The sequence below is a fragment of the Littorina saxatilis genome, linkage group LG2, assembly GCF_037325665.1.
Source record: "Littorina saxatilis isolate snail1 linkage group LG2, US_GU_Lsax_2.0, whole genome shotgun sequence".
NCBI lineage: Eukaryota > Metazoa > Mollusca > Gastropoda > Littorinimorpha > Littorinidae > Littorina > Littorina saxatilis.
This window is the reverse complement of record NC_090246.1, coordinates 87,258,920-87,278,771: the sequence shown is the minus strand read 5'-3', so window position 1 is coordinate 87,278,771 and position 19,852 is coordinate 87,258,920. Positions and strand designations below refer to the sequence as shown.

Below are 19,852 nucleotides of genomic sequence, written 5' to 3'. Positions count from 1 at the left end.
AGTTTCATGCTTATTAGTGCATTTTCAAAGAAGTTGTAAGTGTTGAAAGTTAGTGGGTATGCTATGTATAAAACAAAATAATGTGACTGCAGGGGAAGGAATGCTGGCTGGAATCTTGAGTGCTATAGGTTAAAACCTGGCAGCTGCACCAGTGGGAAAACTTACTCTTAGGAATTTACACCCCCTCCTCCCCTTTTTTTTTCTTTATTTTTTACAGGTAATGTTGAACTTTAGCGTAGTAAATTCATAGTTAACAATCAACACTGTCATAGTTGTCTTAGTTAAAATTGAGATGTAAGTTGGTATTGACTCTTTGTTGGTCACCAGAAAACGGGTGTTGCTACTCGAAAGTCAGTTACATTGTGAGATAGATCCTTGCCTCTGTTGGAAAATGGGATCAATCAATCAATCAATGACGCTTATATCGCGCATATTCCGTGGGTACAGTTCTAGGCGCTCTGCAGTGATGCCGTGTGAGATGAAATTTTATACGGCCAGTAGATTGCAGCCATTTCGGCGCATATTTACCTTTCACGGCCTATTATTCCAAGTCACACGGGTATAGGTAGACAATTATTAACTGTGCCTAAGCAATTTTGCCAGGAAAGACCCTTTTGTCAATCGTGGGATCTTTAACGTGCACACCCAATGTAGTGTACACGGGGGGAGGGTTCGGACACCGAAGAGAGTCTGCACACAAAGTTGACTCTGAAATAAATTTCCGCCGAACCTGGGATCGAACTCACGCTGACAGCGGCCAACTGAATACAAATCCAGCGCGCTACCAACTGAGTTTTTTCCCCGCCCCGGGATGTGTCGGTTCTTGGTTGAAACATGACACCGAAACTAATTCTAACAGTAACAGTCCATTTTCCGAATAGAACAAATCTTCAAAAAAGATTAAAGCATGAAGAAAAAAGGAATGAATGACAAAGGAACCAACAAATGCTGCTCCAAGTGGGTGACTTGGATTTTGTGTAAAGTGAATGATATATCGATCTGTTGAATGGTCTATTCACAATCACATGTGTTCTTTCTTTTGCTCTTGCAGTTTACAAGAACAATTCCACCCTGATTCCCAGGAATGCATCCGTCATCGTCTACAGAGTGCCAGCAAAGCCATGTGCTGCCAGTAGCACTCAAAAATCATGGTAAGTGCAAGTTACAACAATTAGTAGTTTTTCAGCTGACTTCGAGTTGATTTGTTTTTGAGGAATACTATACTGTTCAAAAAAAGAAACGCATAGCTTGTAATATTTGGTTAATTTAGTTATATGGCTACAAGGATATCCACCAAACTGCAGAAAATGTTTATCTGGTCGTCGACCTTTCCTCCATTGCCACAAGTGAGCTCTGCACGTGACGCATGCGTTATCAGTGGCTACAATGTCAAAATTGCTCATTTGGCATGACCACTCGTCATGCTTCAGTGTAATCTCGTGAAACTCGGGGAATATTGAGCTCTCACCATGTCTTCCAAAACCCATAAAAGCGGATTGTTCGCCACAAAGAAATCAGACGACAATTCAGCGACGAAAGATGGCCCGATTGAGCTGAGAAGACCGCCAAATTGCATTGGGTCGTTTACAAGCAGGCCAAAGTCAAAGTGCAATCGCCAGGCACTTCCACGTGTCCCAGAGCACCATCAGTAGACTGTGGGTCAGGTTTCAAGCCACTGGCTCCGTTCCTCTTCTGGCTGACCAGGATGCCATATTCCAGCAGGACAACGCTCGCCCGCACACAGCACGACTCACCACCCAGTTCCTCACCGACCACCATGTCCAGGTGCTTCCCTGGCCATCCATGTCGCCCGACATGAACCCGATAGAACACCTCTGGGATGAATTGGACAGACGTGTGCGCAGGCGAGAAGAAGCGCCGGCAAATCACCGCGATCTATTGCAGGCACTTCAGGAGGAGTGGGACACCATCCCACAGCAAGATATCCGGCATCTGATCCAGTCCATGCCCAGAAGGTGCCGGGCAGTTGTTGCTGCTCAAGGCAGTCACACCCCCTACTGACTTGACAGCCTCGGCACCCAATCGTATTGATTGACTGATTGATTTGAAGATGCAAATGAACTGTGTGTGCATTCAACTGTGTCCATACCAAATTTCAAACAAATAATCTAAATATTGGATTTTCTGTTAATTTTTTCGAAAAATAAAACAAATTTGGCAAGTAGCAACTATGCGTTTCTTTTTTTGAACAGTACAAGGTTGTCGTCACCAAGACTGAGACTGGTCTCAAAAACCGGGAAATCTTTAGATGATGCAGTTGTTTTTTATTTCAAACCCTCGAAGTATTCTCCCTTAGCGGCTACACACAGTTTAAGTCGTTGGACCCAGTCAAGAAATGACCGTTTGAATTCGTTTTTTGGCACCTGGTTCAGACACTGGAAAACAGCCGATCCGAGGGCTGATCGACTGTCAAATCGACGCCCAGCCAATTGTCTTTTCAGATGAGGAAACAAAAAAAAGTCACAGGGTGCAAGATCAGGAGAGTAGGGAGGATGTGGCAAAGTTTCAAAGTTTTCTTCCTCCAGGTACTCTTTTACCACCTTGGATTTGTGAGCAGGTGCGTTATCATGAAGTAATTTGATCCCTTTCAATCCTGTAGTTGGTCTGGCTCTCTTGTAGTAACAAACGATGCCAGCAAGAACTTTTTCCTTGTAGTACACCCCAGTGATGCTTCTGCCTTTTTCGCGTGGTTTTTGAAAAATGACGCCCTTTGTGTTATAAAATATTGTGTATAAAACCTTCTTGCCGGAGCGACTTTTTCGCACGATCCGAGGGGCATTGGCACCTTTTTTTTTTATCCATGCTTTGTTTTGAGCTTTTCTTTTTGGCTCAAAGAAGTACACCCAAGTTTCGTCTCCAGTCACGATCTCATCCAAGCGTTTTTGATCACATCCGTCGTATATCTTGAGTAGCCGTTGGGCAAACGTAACCCTACACCTCTTGTTCTCTTCAGTGAGGAAATGTGGTACCCATCGCGCGCACACCTTTGTGTATCCAAGTTTGTGTTTTAAAATTCTCAAGACAGACGACGACGAAATGTCCAGTGTTTCGGCGATAAAATGACTGCTCACTCGGGGATCTTCATCAACTAACCGTTGCACATGGGACACCATTTTATTGTCGGTTACAGCTGGTTTCTTCACTTTTCCCCTTGCATCTTCCACAGACGTTTTCCCTGTTGAGAAATGCTTTGCCCACCGAAAAACTGTCGCGCGAGATGGTGCTGTGCCTGGGCTTACAGTTCTCAGCTCTTCAAGTATGTCACCGGCCGTTTTACCAAGTGCCGTTCTTATTTTGATGTAGGATCGAAAATTCTTCTCTGAAAATGTGCTTTTTGCCGCCATTGTTTAGGCCAGTGTCTCTCGCTTACATGACTAAATACACTGTATCTTTACGAAAACACAACGGATCACAAAGAAATTATGCACAATAATACGTTATGTACCAATCTTGATAATGACGTCATTTGTTATAAATGTCGTCATTTGATTCTGTGCAAAAAAGACCAGTCTCAGTCTTGGTGACGACAACCTTGTATAGTTAACTGAATCAAACTTGTGATAGTCGCTAATGAATAAAGTAATTGAGACCATCCAAGATACTGGTGCAGACTATGAGTTCAGAAAAAGTGAAATAAACCTTGCCTTGATGTTACTTTAAAAGGGTCAAACGAAAATTACATTTCATAATCTGGCGTTCGAAGTGGCTGCTCATGACGTTGGTAACAAGATTTCATTTTCACAGGATTTTAAAACGGTGTGTGACTGTGATGTGATTCATTTTTTTTATGTCTTTGTGGCTGCTAATGTTCTGGTACAAGCAACTTCATAAAATCTAAAATAATAAAATCTCTACCATTATGCCCAAAATGGAAACGCCTGTGGATACCAACGAGTAGCCAGTTCATCTGACTCCAAATTAATAGAAATGAAACTAAACATTTGATCTCTTCTGCCAACTTCAAGACTTGGATCTAAACTGCAGAATTAATCCACATTCTTTATTTTGACTACTTGTCCTTGAACACCAAGCAGATCAACACATGCAAGGGGTCACCATGGCCCAGTTTTCAGCACCATTTTGGTTGCAAACTTCTCCGTTACACATTTGCTGCATAACCAAAACACACAAAGAAAACACTTGGACACGATTAAGGGGAGGAGCTACCTTCAAATACACTGTTTTTCTCTTCAAAGTCATTTGACCACAGCATTCATGAAACAGAACTGAGGGGTGGGTCCCTGACGGATTTCCGTCCCAGGAAGAATTTTGGATTTTTTAAGGTTTTTTTATTTTTTTTTTATTTATTTTTTTTTACCTTAGAGGGGCACGGGCAACTTAGGTGGTAGAGCACTGGACTTGTGATCGAAAGGTCGCTGGTTCGAATCCGGGCCGGGATGGACACAGGTCAACCTTATGTGCAGACCCAGAGGCGGTATCCATCTCCCTCTCCCGTGTCACCACAGTGGCACGTAAAAGACCTCGGTCATTCTGCCATAAGTGCAGATGACTGATAACACCTAAACACGCATACACCTGTGTATCTCATCTAAAGTCGGGTTAAAACCCAGGAACATGCCCCTAATGGCTTTGCCGTGAGGGCGTAAAACTTGTGAAATTGTGTGAGAGTGATGTTTGCCGCACGTTGAAGCCTCTCAGTGCAGACTCTTAAAATCCGACTACTGTGACCGAAAACGAGGCAAAAATGAAAATTAGTAATTAACACTTAACCCTAGGTTTTGGCACAAGTAAGCCATCATAGAATGTGGCATCAAGTTTTACGCCCTCACGGCAAAGCCATTAGGGGCATATAATACGGGGAAACCCGGCTTTGTATCAAAAATCAAAATGCGGGGGGGGGGGGGGGTGTGTGTAGACAGCTGGCTGCCGGCTGCTGGAGGAGAATTGAAATGGGCTAGGGACCGGGTTGGGTCGTCATGGGTCAGTGCTGAAATGGTTACTTTATTGGCTGTTGGCCGAACGGACACCGGGGCTTCATATTTTTACATGCATGTATTCGTGTTTCCAAGACCTGAGGCTTTTGCTGTGACCCTGGGATCTTTATCGTGCGCATGAAATTCAAGTTTTACGCCCTCACGGCAAAGCCATTAGGGGCATGTTCCCGGGTTTTAACACGACTTCAGATGAGATACACAATTGATAACTTATTTCACAATCATATTACATTATAAATGTAATATGATTGTGAAATAAGTTATCAATAGGGCCTTTTACACCAAGGCTATTCTAGGCGACCTTGACCTTGGCCCGCTGTGCCTCGGGCAAAGTCAGCCACTTTTGCGCGTTGTTTGAATGGTGGAGCTGTACGATGGTGCCCAAACATTGCTGTTATGGCGTGTGTGGAAGTGATTTAAGACACCGTGAGAGATCACACATGGTCGGTGTTGGATGGGTACCGTTTTCCAAACCCTCTAGAGATTTAGAAAAGTGCCGAAAATGGATTAAACTATGTGGAAGAACGATCGAGAGGTTCAACATCGAAAAAGTCAACAAAGACACCTACATTTGCACAAAACACTTCGTCGGGGGGCACTTGAAAATGACATGCTGCTTTTCTTCATAAGTATAAATGGAACAAAAAAGATTGTACCATGCTTTGACTTTATGTGCTGAGAGAGGAAGAAATGGTTTTAATGTAGCTTTTTCATATCCCCATAAACCAAAGTGTGATACTGCAGCTAGTTAGCAAAACAATTTCATTGAAAAACTAGACAGCAAGTGACACATAGTCTACAAACCAATGAACACGAAGGCATTTAAGAAACAGGATCATTCTTTTAATCTTGTCTAAAATTTTGAACATGAATCTCACTGCAAAAACACAATCTGACAAAAGTGGCAGAAAAACTACTTCAGCATACAAATGGCTCAAAGAATATGGTCTGAAATCAGACAAAAAGCATGACAGCTCGGTGCTTGCAGTTGCATACAACAAGAACACAAAAATTTTAAAAAAATGGTCAAACTGAACTATGTGTCGTTCAAAGGAAAAATGGTTTGCCTCAAGGAAAAAGACTTGAGAGACATCACATAACTGTACAAGCTCACAAGAACTATTGGTTGTAATCATGAGTATGACTAGACTGAAATGATAAATAATGTGCATCACAGTACTATTCAAGCACTAAAAAGTGCCTCCCACTAGCTTGTCACCAAATAAACAAAGTAGGTTGTAACAAAATTGCAGATTAATAAAAAAAATAGTTCAATCAATAGTATATGTCACACCTGACATTAAACTAGTAATTTCCATCACTATCCTTTTCAGGCATTAAAAATAGTTCAAAGCACCTAGCCCCACATAGAAGTAAGAGGCTCATTCACAAGCTAGTTAAAAGCTTTTCATTCTTTTGTTTTTCTCAAAAGAAAATTCATAGTATGACAACAGTATTCACAGCAGGCAGTTTTAAATCATGCAAGGGCATTCTCCAGGTGTGTTCTGTTCACGAAATACATTGTAATTTTAAACAGAGACAATTTTCAGTTCACGCGTGAAGATGATTTTACTGACCAAGTTTCTCCCCATATATTTCATAACCCTGCAGGTGAAAATGGGAATACCAGCACAGAATGATTGTCAGTGAAAATTTAATACCAACACTTCAAACTACATCACTCATCATAAAACAGAAACTGTGACTCCAGAGTGGATTTAAATGAAAATCAAAAAGTGGAAAAACTCATACTCTGATAATTGTTGTCCAAGTGTTTCAAACTACATCACTCATCATAACTTGAACAAAAGCTGTGACTTGGATTTAAATGAAAATCAAAACGCGGAAAAACTCATACTCTGATAATTGTTGTCCAAGTGTTTCAAACTACATCACTCATCATAAAACAGAAGCTGTGACTTGGATTTAAATGAAAATCAAAACGCGGAAAAACTCATACTCTAATAATTGTTGTCTAAGTGTTTGTGTGGTTAAAAAAACCCAAATGTACCTGATCATGAATGAAATCAGAGCAACCCATATGATCATTAAAGTTCGAAAAGTAGCTGATGAGCTGAATTGCGGGAAAAACTCATTTCCAACATAAAAGCTGATCGAACACAAATTCTCAGTCAGTGGGACTCCGGTGCCAGATCGACGGCAAAATGTGTTAAGAGAAGAAAAACAACCTATGATCAGTTGAACGAAGAACTCTTCGAGTGGTTTTCAACAGCTCGATCAAAGAATCTTCCAGTGAATGGCCCATTGCTTCAGATAAGAAACCGATTGCATCTCTCTCTCTCTCTCTCTCTCTCTCTCTCTCTCTCTCTCTCTCTCTCTTCTCTCTCTCTCTCTCTCTCTCTCTTCTCTCTCTCTCTCTCTTCTCTCTCTCTCTCTCTCTCTCTCTCTCTCTCTCTCTCTCTCTCTCTCGAGATGTTTGATATATGTACCGGTTGTAACGGGTCAGTTGGCCTAAACAATAAACTTTCTGAGTTCTGAGTTCTCTCTCTCTCTCTCTCCTTTTTGAAAAAAAAAACAAACAAACTTGAGGGCTTCAAAACTTTGAGTTTTATAATCACTGTGGCAAAAAAGAATCAGTGACTGTTGGGTTTTTTTTCTCAAAAAAATGTTGGCGCATTCATATTCATAAGAAAGGACACTTTGCTACAACGGCCAGTGGCAAGGCTCCCCAAGAGCGTCCTTTGCTCTCAGGTTTTACTGTAATAGTATATGATCAAAAACAAAATGTGCTTTTAGATTGACTTAGTAAAAATGATTAAATGAAAAATAAGCAACGCGATGAATCAAAACATGTTAGTTCACGGATGACAAGATAATTTCAAAACTATTCATCGGAATGATTTTAAATTTTGCAGAATTGTGTTGGACATTCTGATGTTTTGTTCCAAACAATTTTCTCTAGAAAAAAAACAGTTAAAGAGATACAGCAGTCCCTCTCATGAACGGACACCCTTGGGCCATAGCAAAAGTGTCCGTACATTGCAGGTGTCCGGTCACGGGAGCGGTGACCACACCACCCCCTCCACCATACACTCACACAGAGACACACAAACAACAGGATTGAGTCAATGCTAATCACTTCTTGTGGCTACTAATACTTCTTTAAACGTTCTGTAAAAATGATTTGTATGAAAAGTGTTGAAAAGAAGAGATCAAATAAATCCTCAAGGCAGTGAACACACTCACCATGCACTGACATACGAAAGCAGCCACACAAACACAGCACAGATGAGCGTGTGCAGATGCTTTGCAAGAATAAGCTTGAAAACCAGTTTGAATAAATAGCAGCAGATAGAGCTGCATGTCATAATCATGTAATTTTTTTCTTCTTGTCTGGCTTTATTGACTGCATGCTGATCATGTGGCATGGCAGTGACTTTTTTTTCACTCTTCAGTCGGAAATACACTGTACATAACACAGCTCCCACTCTCCCTCACTAATGCCTACCCCAAGCCTTGACAACTGATGCTTGGAAATTGTGTGGAAGAGTACACCTCTCTATTTCTCTCCAATGCTCTTCCTGCCGACATGTAGTGACACCAGACACCCCACAGAGTTTAGCCAGCTACCCCCCCACCCCCCCCCCCCACCCCTTCTCTCTCACTCCCTCCAGCCATGTACTGTTTGGGGCTTAGTGGCCTCACTCAGAGCAAAACCAGTTGACTGTGTCCTAACTTTTGACAAAGCAAGACAACTGAAGGGTTCACAGATTAGGCAACGGATTCACTGGTCAAGGCTGAGGGGAAACAAGAGTATCTTGTCAATGAAAGCTCAAGGTTACATACAGACACACGATGCTGAGAACTGTGGCCGGTTTGTCACTCTCTTTCGACTGTGGTTTCTGTTGATTACCTCCAACAGACAAGAATAAAGAGCACAGTGCAGTTTCATGTTGGCATCTTCGGTGTCCGAACCTCCCTCCCCCGGGGGTGTACACTACATTGGGTGTGCACGTTAAAGATCCCACGATTGACAAAAGGGTCTTTCCTGGCAAAATTGCTTAGGCACAGTTAATAATTGTCTACCTATACCCGTGTGACTTGGAATAATAGGCCGTGAAAGGTAAATATGCGCCGAAATGGCTGCAATCTACTGGCCGTATAAAATTTCATCTCACACGGCATCACTGCAGAGCGCCTAGAACTGTACCCACGGAATATGCGCGATATAAGACTCATTGATTGATTGATTGATTGATACATGTACTCCACTCCTGACCAAAACTACCCCCCCTTCTGATGGGTACACGTGCACTCAAGTTATCAGTGACTGTCATCACGCCATTGCGGCTGTGATCTTTGTACCAAGAGCCGGACTGCTCTGTTATCGATTTTGTTGTGAAAATTTGACGATGGTCTGTCCGTACATTGGAGGTATGACCTGCTGTTGGGACCGAAAATGAGTGTCCGCGTCCACGTTTTGCAGGTGTCCGTTTAAGGGGGGGCAAATATAGAAGGAAAACACTCCGTGCCGAGCAAATGTGTCCGTACATGTCAGGTGTCCGCTCACGCCGGGGGCCGTACATTGCAGGGACTGCTGTACACAATTTCCAGTTTTCATAAATTTGTATCCACAAAGTCAACATTTGTATCTCTTTAACTGTCCTCGAGAAAATCATCTTGAACATAAACATCTATATCAGAATGTCTAAAACAAATCAGAAAAAGGAAAGTTCATATCATTCTGATGAATAGTGTTGAAATTATCTTGTCATCCGTGAACTAACATGTTTCGATTTAACGCTAAGCTTATTTTTCATTTAATTTTTCATTTAATAATTTTTTGAGTCACTTGAGAAAAAGTGACTATGTAATCGGTCAGTGTTAGTCTGTCCGGCCGGCCGGCCGTCTGGCCGGCCGTCCGGCCGGCCGTCCGTAGACACCACCTTAACGTTGGACTTTTCTCGGAAACTATCAAAGCGATCGGGCTCATATTTTGTTTAGTCGTGACCTCCAATGACCTCTACACTTTAACGATGGTTTCGTTGACCTTTGACCTTTTCAAGGTCACAGGTCAGCGTCAAAGGAAAAATTAGACATTTTATATCTTTGACAAAGTTCATCGGATGTGATTGAAACTTTGTAGGATTATTCTTTACATCAAAGTATTTACATCTGTAGCCTTTTACGAACGTTATCAGAAAAACAAGGGAGATAACTAGCCTTTTCTGTTCGGCAACACACAACTTAACGTTGGGCTTTTCTCGGAAACTATAAAAGTGACCGGGCTCAAATTTTATGTGAACGTGACTCATTGTGTTGTGAATAGCAATTTCTTCCTGTCCATCTGATGCCTCATATAATATTCAGAACTGCGAAAGTGACTCGATCGAGCGTTTGCTCTTCTTGTTTTAAACTTAAAATCTAAGAGCAAATTTTTTTTTACCATATATTATCATTCTACGTACATTGAAGCAGACCTGTTTACCCTTACGATTTTGGCGTAATTTATTACGATTTTCTGCAAAAAATACGCCATTCCGCTATCCGTGTCAAGACTACAATTTTCATAAATAAAAAAAATGTTAAAGAAAAATTTTTTATTTTTTATCAATTCACATGTTTGGCATGGTTTTTTCAATGGCAAAATGGGGTGAAAAAGCACAGCACTGACCAGAGATCATGTCTGTTTGATAAGACGCTGGAGAGCCTTATTCTAGTGGTGAAGTCTCGCCCTCACTCATTCGGCAAGCAGTAGAGAAGCGCTTGACACACTGAAAAAGGCCTACTACGAGCAAAAGAAAAAGAATCAGTGATGCATGTGCTTTTGATGTGATCTTCGTTGAAATTATGATGACTACAAAAACTGACTGATGTGTTTTGTTTGTGAATGATGGATATATGTGCATGATTGCGTTTCGCAGACACAGTTGTCATGTGCGTTGTAATTGGCGACGAATGCTGGATGATTACTATTTTTGTGCCAGTATTACTATTTTTGGGGCTGAGCATTACTCCAAAACACTTATGGCGGTAAACAGGTCTGTTGAAGCAAATGCACACCAAATTTTAACACAAACATTTCTGTTTTATGAATGTTGTGGTCAAATGACTTGGAAGAGAAAAACGGTGTATTTGAAGGTAGCTCCTCCCCGGCTTAATGTAGCTGTAGATTGCACAGCTGTGTTTTTAAAGAGGGCAACAATCTATGATGTTTACGAGCATCAAACGGCCAGGTTCGGTTGATACATTCAAGCATCAAGCGGTAGGGTCACGGTGATGCATTCACGCATCATATAGATCGAAAGGGTTAAACTTAAAGACAGAAATATGTCCTTAGTTGCACAAAACATATTCATAATTAATTAACAGATCCAAATTGTCTGTGTGTTTCAGGGAGGCGTACAAGCAGACGAGGGCCAAAGAAGTACGTGATCTTTTAGATTATCGATCAACAATCGGTAACATCTTTACTTTTCTGTTTTTATGATGTCTTGATGTTTTGCCATGGATGGTGTAACAGAGTAAAATGATGAACTTCATATTTATGCAGTTTGAACCCCGAACTTGTTTCATGATTAATATGCCATGTGGAATGAATGAAATGACTGAATGAAAATCAGTCAGTGTTATTTGGTTCCGTTTCCCTTTGGTGGTGATTAACATGTTTGTGTTTTAGACTCAGAGTGAATTGTCAATGTCATGTACTTTTGTGTGTTTTGTCAGATGTTTGGTTTGATCGATTTCTGGTTTACCATATTCAGTATATCACACGTACAAAGATGTGTGTTCGAATTTTGATTGTTTTGTCGGCACATTTTCAGACTTGCTACAGTTGATTTGTACGGTCATGGTTGTGCATTTTTCATGATTCATAAATGCTGATGAGCAGTTCAAGTGTCTGAATTATTTTTAACATTGCTCACATTTGTTTAGTTTTCTGTTCCTTAATGATATCGTACACATACTTTTGATGAACTCAAGTATGAATATGTATTCTTGAGTAAGGATTGGTTCAGCATCAAACTCTGAGGTAGATCAGGCATGGGAATTGTCCGCCGAAATTTTTGTTTGTTCCGCCGGAAAAGCAAAAGTGTCCGCCGAAAAAATAAAGGGGGGAGGCATACAAAAAAAAACAACGGTTACTTTTGCCTTAGCGCAAAAGCCCGCAAAAACTTTGTTCACGCACTGCTACCGCCCGCCTCTGTTACTTGAACTTTGAGTGAAACAGCTCGCTGTTGATTCACGGGCACGCGACAGCAGTGAAAATGTCGATCGCGCGTGTTGTAAAACGTGGTCAAAGATTCGATGACACTGGATGTGCGAACAAATGGAAATGGGATTGGGTGTCGGCTGTTGTGGAAGTGAATAGAGACAAACAGCGCGTCGGCACCCGATTTAGAAAAATTGATGTCCGTGGTTCAGCATGGTGCATCGTCCGCAACACCTACTAACTGTTACTCACCATCTCCGCAGGAAGAAGCACATTGAAACGTGCTCTTCTCTGAAGGATAATCAACGTTTGCCAGGTGGGGGTTTTTCTGCTCAAGTAAGGCACAGTGCTCCTGAATTGTTTGATTTTCCTTCGATTTTATACGGCAGAAGAAGAACAGATTTTGGCTCAAGTCAAGCGAAGAACACCGCTCTAGATCTGAACTTTGCGCATCTGTTTCAGTTTTTCTCCATTCGAATGTCCCTGTGCTGCTGATCGTATTCGTAATCTTCGAACTATATTTACCAAATTTAAGCAAGGGTTGGAGCTGGGCTGGTACCCAAACCGCTAATACACAAATCGAAGAAAAATCTATGCGTTGAGCCTTATTTTTTTATATTTTTCTTAAAAACTCATTGTAAGAGATCATGGGAAAGTAACTTAAGTAGGCAATTCTTATTGGTGAGCCTTTGTAACTTTTATGTTTGAAAGTAAACCAGATTGTGTTACAAGTTACATTTTCCTGTTTGTCTCAACAGATCAATTTTTTAACAAATTTCAACCATATAATACATGTATATGGCCTTGGCTCAGAATTGGTGTCTAGAAACTGTGACAAAAAGTGTTTTTCAGAAAATGTTGTTTTTATAAACTGCACCTCAAAGAGAAAAAGATGACAAAGACAACCCAACAAGTCTGGAAGAAATCGGACATTTATTGTGTTAACAGTGGACAAAAATGTGCGTACATGCTGTTCATCACACTTACATCATGTCACAAGATAAACATGCCAATTAAAAGGAAACCTGAATAAACAGCTTACAAATTTCAGTTGTAAATTGACAAAGGAAGCCAAAAGGATAAATATGTACAAAATTCAAAATAAAGTAATTGGAATTACGTTCCCGACAAAAATAAACAGCAGGACAGTTCATCACCTTACAACAATGTGAGGGCCTCCGTTAAAAATAGCAAAAACTTACAGAATTATCAGTTAATATACATGGAATCACATTCATGTACCAATTAGCATCTGTAGCAGATTTCAGAGTGATAATGCAAGCAAATATTTACTTTTAAAGCAATGAAATGTTGAATTGTATGAACAGCAAGTTTCTATTCAGTACAAAAACTAGAAAATCAAACTTAGGTCGCACGTTATCTAGAAAGTCATCTGAAACATCATGTCAAGTGACATAAATTATCATGTTATCATCAACGAGACAAAATTCAAGTTCGTGAACAAGAAACAATTACATAAATTACTCATCCATCTTTTCTGTTCATCACTTTACAGCGTGACAAGGTCACATTTCACATATTAATATCCAAACGGAACAGAGCTAGAACACAATACACATATCCAGAACACACACATCAAAGGAGGGTAACATCAATGGCAAAAAAAAACTTGTAACTTAAAGCACTCAAAAGTTATCACATGAAAACTGGAGATGTTCATCACATTACAGCAAACTTGTCAAAAAATTGAACATAAATGACTGTCCTGTCTGCATAATTCATTTAACATGTCATTAAACAAGTTACATTAGGTGGCAGACATAAAATATAGAACATTGGAGGAAAAAACCGAGCATAGTAAGATTTAGTGACGCCAATAAGAAAAATGTTCATCACCTTACATCACAAGATGAACACATAATGAGACCCGCAAACCACTTTGGTGACAGAACATAAGCAAAATAAGTGAAAATGGAAGAATATATATGACTTAAGATTAAAAATACTCCAAATATGATATGTTCAAAAAAATAATGTGAGATAGAGAAAACTTTGGTGTTTGTTCATAACTTTACACAAATCAGATTGCAGAGATCTGATGTAAGATGATGAACTGTGCATGCTCATGTGACTTGAAGACATTTTGTAATTAGTTGAACATCACAGATTTTGAACTTGACACAAGTAAAAGGTAACTGTTTAAAAAATTCCAATCAATGACAAAGGAAAAAAAAGTTACCTTTGTTCATCACTTTACACACATTTGGCAATAGATGCTTGCTGTAAGGTTATGAACTACGCCAATTAAGTAATTCTAGGAGATAAGTTTGATTTTATCAAAACTATATGAAGATCCGTGGTAAACAATTAGATTAAGGCATTTTTTTCATGACTGATTTCTAAAATAACAACAAAAATCGCTAACTTTTAGATCAGTGTAATTTATTTGCTGAAAAGTGATGAACTACATCGACATTAGGCATTGCATTTGTCTATCAAAATAACAACATGCTGACGGTTTTATTTTTTTCAAATTATTGGTGAAATCATGCCAGTTATGATTATTTCTCCAGTCTTTCATTAAATTGTTTCTATAAAATGTAAGTTCATCACTTTACAAAAGATCGATACACATTTTTTTTTTTTCACATGTAGGAATCGAATTGAAAATTGTCTCAAGATCGGAAACTACGCACAAGTACTTGCTAAACAATACAGAAAAACAAGCATCGTTGCATTGTGACAAATTAACAAACTACAAACATTTATTCATAGCCACGCAGTTCATCACGCTAGATAACACAATTACAGCAATACATTTACCTTTACGTTCTCTATTTCCTTCGTCCATGACGACTTCATTCACAATGACGCTTCACCCTTTATTGATTTCGCGCCTAAAACAAGGGAATGTGACCGCTCACACCTTTCCGATAAAATATTAGTCCGATCAAAAATGTAGTTCATCACGATGCATCTTACAGCAAATTGACACATTTCACCTATGAAGCCATTTTCTGTACAAACTACAACGCAAACCATGAATTTTGATCCAGCAAATAATACTCGGGTCTAGTCTCATCAAATATTTGAGTGAACAACGGCGATTGTATTTTTTGATAACTCATTGTAGTGAACGATTCATCCGCGTGTTTCCTTACGACAATACGTGATGAACATCACTTCGTTTGTTTCCGGAAAATACTCGGCGATGCATTGACCGTTTCTGCCCGAAAGATACTCTATGATTTCATCAGCCTTTGCAGAACAGGAAAACTTCATTTTTTATGTTATGTCCTCGAACACTATCGCAATAAATTAATCCAATTAGACCCACTGTAAAATGTCACAAACAAATCGAGAAAACTCGGCCGATAATGAGCATAAATTGCGTCACAGCGACCAAAAGAACAACATCGGCTATCGACTTGAAGTGAAAACGGAAAGGTAAACATGTCTTAGATCCAAGAAATCTCTTTCCGTTGTCCTTCTGTGGCTCTGTTCACAGAAATTAGGCCATGAATAACCCGAGTGGGGGGAAAGTGGAGTTCGACGCCATTTCTGAGCCAAGGCCATATATGCCATGACCTCCCTTCTTTGTCTCTGTTACTTCAGTATGGGTATATATGTTGTATTTTTATAGCTCAATAAATACATCATGGACTCCAAAAAATATATGATAGTGCAGATTCCGATTTGGGCAAAGGACTACTTTCCTCCCGACCTTTGACCTCGCGCCGAACAATGTGACACATTTGTATGAAGTTCTAAAATCGTATTGCACGGCTCAGAAAACCATATCAGTTGCACGCAAAAATGAATCTCAGAACTGATCTGATGTATGAGATGCAATAAGCAAAAGTTTCTTTCATTATGAAAGCAATGCAGGTCGAAAAAAACGAACATTCAACTTACAAGATAACCAGATGCTAGCGAACCAAAACAAAAACACGAGTACCCTCCCCTTGCATCGTTAGCAGACGACTTTTGAGAATCTGTCGGTAGTGTGTTTTGGTGTGCGCCTTCAGCTATCAAACATCGGCTGTTTCACGTGTTTTGCGAGCAAGTCTACTCTTTTGCCTGGCTCTGCAGTAAGTCCACATATTTTTCCGTAATCCAGTCATATTCCTTCAAAATGCAATCAATCGGCGGTGACAGACGTGTCGGTCGCGTTTTCCTCACCGTGCCCATACCAGTTTAAGTTCATCCATGCAAACACACTCGCAAAACAGTTTATCACGTAGATACATTTCAAATAGGGAGCAAATGGTTAAATCTAAACCTACATATTTGTTCCCTAAAATTTGCTTCTCTGTCAATAAGCCTAATTACACACGTTCGAGAAAAACAACGTGGAATCGATTCTGAATCGAGTAAGCCAAATGGGTCCCAAACCCGTTTCGCCCGTTCTGCCGACCTGAAACGCAAAACAAAAGAATTGTGCGCTTCAACTAAATTAATTTCTATTCGACTTCATTACTTTCTTGCAACTTATGAACCTTTACTTAAAGCTTTTAAATGGTCTGAAAGTAGTGTTACCGCGTACTTATCGATGCACTCATTCGTTTTATTTTTTCAGCGACGGTCACTTAGTTTAAGGTTGCAAAAGGGCTAAGTCTCGCTGGCAACAGTTTTACCCTGCACAGATCGCAACAGTGCCGCTAGTAGTCTACACTTTGTGTTTGATGGTAGAATGGGATATACAGATTACAACACGAGTGGTTTTTTATATGGCTTGTATTTCAGTCAAGACCCAGCGAGAATATTAATCGAGAGCCACTCGCCAGAGGCTCGTGTCTCCCGATGATATTCATCCGCTGGGTCTTGACTGAAATACAAGCCATATAAAAAACCACTCGTGTTGTAACCTATACATATTTTTTTTCTTAAAAAAATCAAAAATTGGTACTAAAAACTCTGATTCTAAAAACAGAATTTAATGGCAAACTTGGAGCTCAGATTATTATTATATGAAGTCTTATATCGCGCGCGTATCTCCAGACTCGGACTCAAGGCGCAGGGATCTATTTATGCCGTGTGAGATTCACATCGACCAGCAGATCGCAGCCATTTCGGCGCATATCCTACTTTTCACGGCCTATTATTCCAAGTCACACGGGTATTTTGGTGGACATTTTTTTTAATCTATGCCTATACAATTTTGCCAGGAAAGACCCTTTTGTCAATCGTGGGATCTTTAACGTGCACACCCCAATGTAGTGTACACGAAGGGACCTCGGTTTTTCGTCTCAGCTGACCCAGGGTCGAACTCGCAACATCTCGCTTCCGAGCGCAAGTGCGTTACCACTCGGCCACCCAGTCCTGACACCAGATTGCACCATCTGGGTTCTTTGGAGAGAAAAAATTTCCGGGGGGGCATGCCCCCGGACCCCCCTAGTAAGGCTAGGCGCTTTGCGCCGTCAGTTAATAAATGTTCAGCCTTTTTTTACAATTTTCAATTCCCATGCCTGGTAGATACACTGCTGTCAATTGCAGTGCTTCAGGTTGTTGTCATGCTCACACCATTGGGACATGTAAATATTTTTGAGTGGTAAGTAAGACACATGTCAAATCTAACGGTTGGCGGTTGGAGATTCATGCCACTGAACTGACTGTGTTGTACAAGTGTTGTCAGACATCATAATTGAGATTACTCCACACACACACAACAAATCTGGTTTTTTTGTTTGAGGCTTTTATTTTACAATTTCATGATATTGTGCTGAGTACACTGGTAGATTGGATAAATTTACACGATGCTGTGTTCACTCTTAATTCAGATCACTATCAGTTATTTATGTGAAGAACAACATGTCCTGCCTGATGACTCTTTTATCCATTAGTGGGCTTTTCTCCGCCGACAGATGTAATGTACTGTGCATGACCATTGGTATCGTGAGGCAATCTGAAGCACTGCAGTTGGTTTTGCAATTATGTCATGGCTAGTGGTTTGACTGATTTTGAAGGTTGAGCATATTTTGTTCAGTTTGAAGCCTTCATCAACCTCAGAGGGTTTCTTTACTCCTTTCAAAGAGTTATCCTGTGAATTGTATGTTAAAATCTGCATACATGTGTGATATATTACCGAACTTTACCAACAGACATCTTATATGACTTTTTTTTTTTTATGTCAGAGTTTTTTCTGTTGGTGGGATTTGGTTAAAATTATATTTTGATATGAACTGTGATATTTTTCATTTTTTGGCTGTGAATTTTACGATAAAAAAACACTTTTTTTTCACTGGTGCTAAGACATGAAATTTACATGTGTGCAATATATTATTCATGAATGAATGAATGATGCCTCTTTTGCGGACATGATAATTGAGGATACATTTTTTGTTCACCATGTTTTTTTACTTTTTGTTTTTATTTGAAGAATAGCAAGTTAAAGTTTATGATATACCCATGCAAGCACACTGCTTTCTCTCTGATCTTTTTTTTTTCTCCCTCAAACACATACACACCATTGCACACACATGCTGCTATTGCTGTATTTCATCAGAAATCACAGTGATTTATGAAAGTTAAACATTGATGTTTAATTTAAAACAAAATGTTAAACCTTTTGTATGTATTATTAATTATATATACATTATACTTTTGTGAAAGTTTTTGATTATACTGCGCTGCCGTTCTTGTTCTTGTATTAATCATGAGTATATTATGAACTGCGTTCATCCATTTCATTGTCTTAATCTTGTGTAAAAATGGACCCCCTACAGTGCATACTTTACAGTATGCTACTACTACTGGAGTGTAGGGATGCCACAACTTTTTCTCATATTTAATTACCATATGTGGACATTTTGTGTGTTTGGTCACATTGGTGGTAAGAAATACTGAATTAAAAGCCTTTTACAAAGGGTCTTTGTATCTGACCTTTTTGGATTTCTTTTACCAAAGATAAACAATATACAGTTAAGTAACACTAACCGGTGCAGATCAGCAAGATTTTCAACAGGCTAATTTTGAATCTTGTGCATGGGTGCAAGTGGCTGTGTTCCAAGCCTGAATTTTAGGAACCATTCTGACATGCAGTCTGAAAAAGAAAAGGCTTGAATCCATGAAGACTAACGATAACTCCATGATGATGGTGACTTTAAAAAAGGTCTGAGTTTTCATACACCACATGCTCCCATGCTTATAATGCCATTTGAATTACCTGTTGTACTGTGAAAAGTACCTGGTCCCTTATGTTTTCATGGTTGTGGGTGAAGTTATTGGTAAATCAGATTTAATTTGCATAAAATATCACGTCATTGTCTGGCTTGTTTTGATTTTTTTGAGTGCTTATGCTCACTCTGTTAGAATTATACTTAATAAGTTGCAATCAAATTTTGTTTTGAACTGCATAGTTTGTCAGGCTGATCTCAAAGCTAGGAATGCTAACCTTGATCATAAATGCCATCCGACTGAATGGGGTTCTCTCTTTGAAATTAGTTATTAACACATGGACGTGGGGGAACTTGCCTATTTTGTGGTTGTAGACAATGTTCTAAAATTAATCTGTCGGGTTTTTATGGGTTGTGAAGGAGTGAATACTCTTGCTTTTAGTGAGTCAAACTTTCCCAGGTGACATTATAGGCCAGTCACTAGCGAGGGGTGGTTCTGAAACACGTGGACAAGGAGCACATGTAGGAAGCTCATCTCACTAAAAACCAAGCGTATTCACTCTTTCACAATCTATACAAACCTGATAGTTATTTTCTGTTGTATCATTGTTTCAATCACTACAAGT

The 19,852-nt window shown here is 39.8% G+C and overlaps 1 protein-coding gene across 1 annotated transcript in view; it reads left to right on the top strand.

Moving 5' to 3' along the window:
* LOC138960034 (E3 ubiquitin-protein ligase RBBP6-like) overlaps positions 1–19,852 on the top strand; it is a 55,949-nt gene that overhangs the window by 4,059 nt on the left and 32,038 nt on the right. The window contains exons 3-4 of the mRNA XM_070331756.1: positions 1,052–1,151; positions 11,334–11,364. Of these exons, the coding sequence (XP_070187857.1) occupies positions 1,052–1,151; positions 11,334–11,364 (131 nt within the window). The remainder of the gene's footprint in view (positions 1–1,051; positions 1,152–11,333; positions 11,365–19,852) is intronic.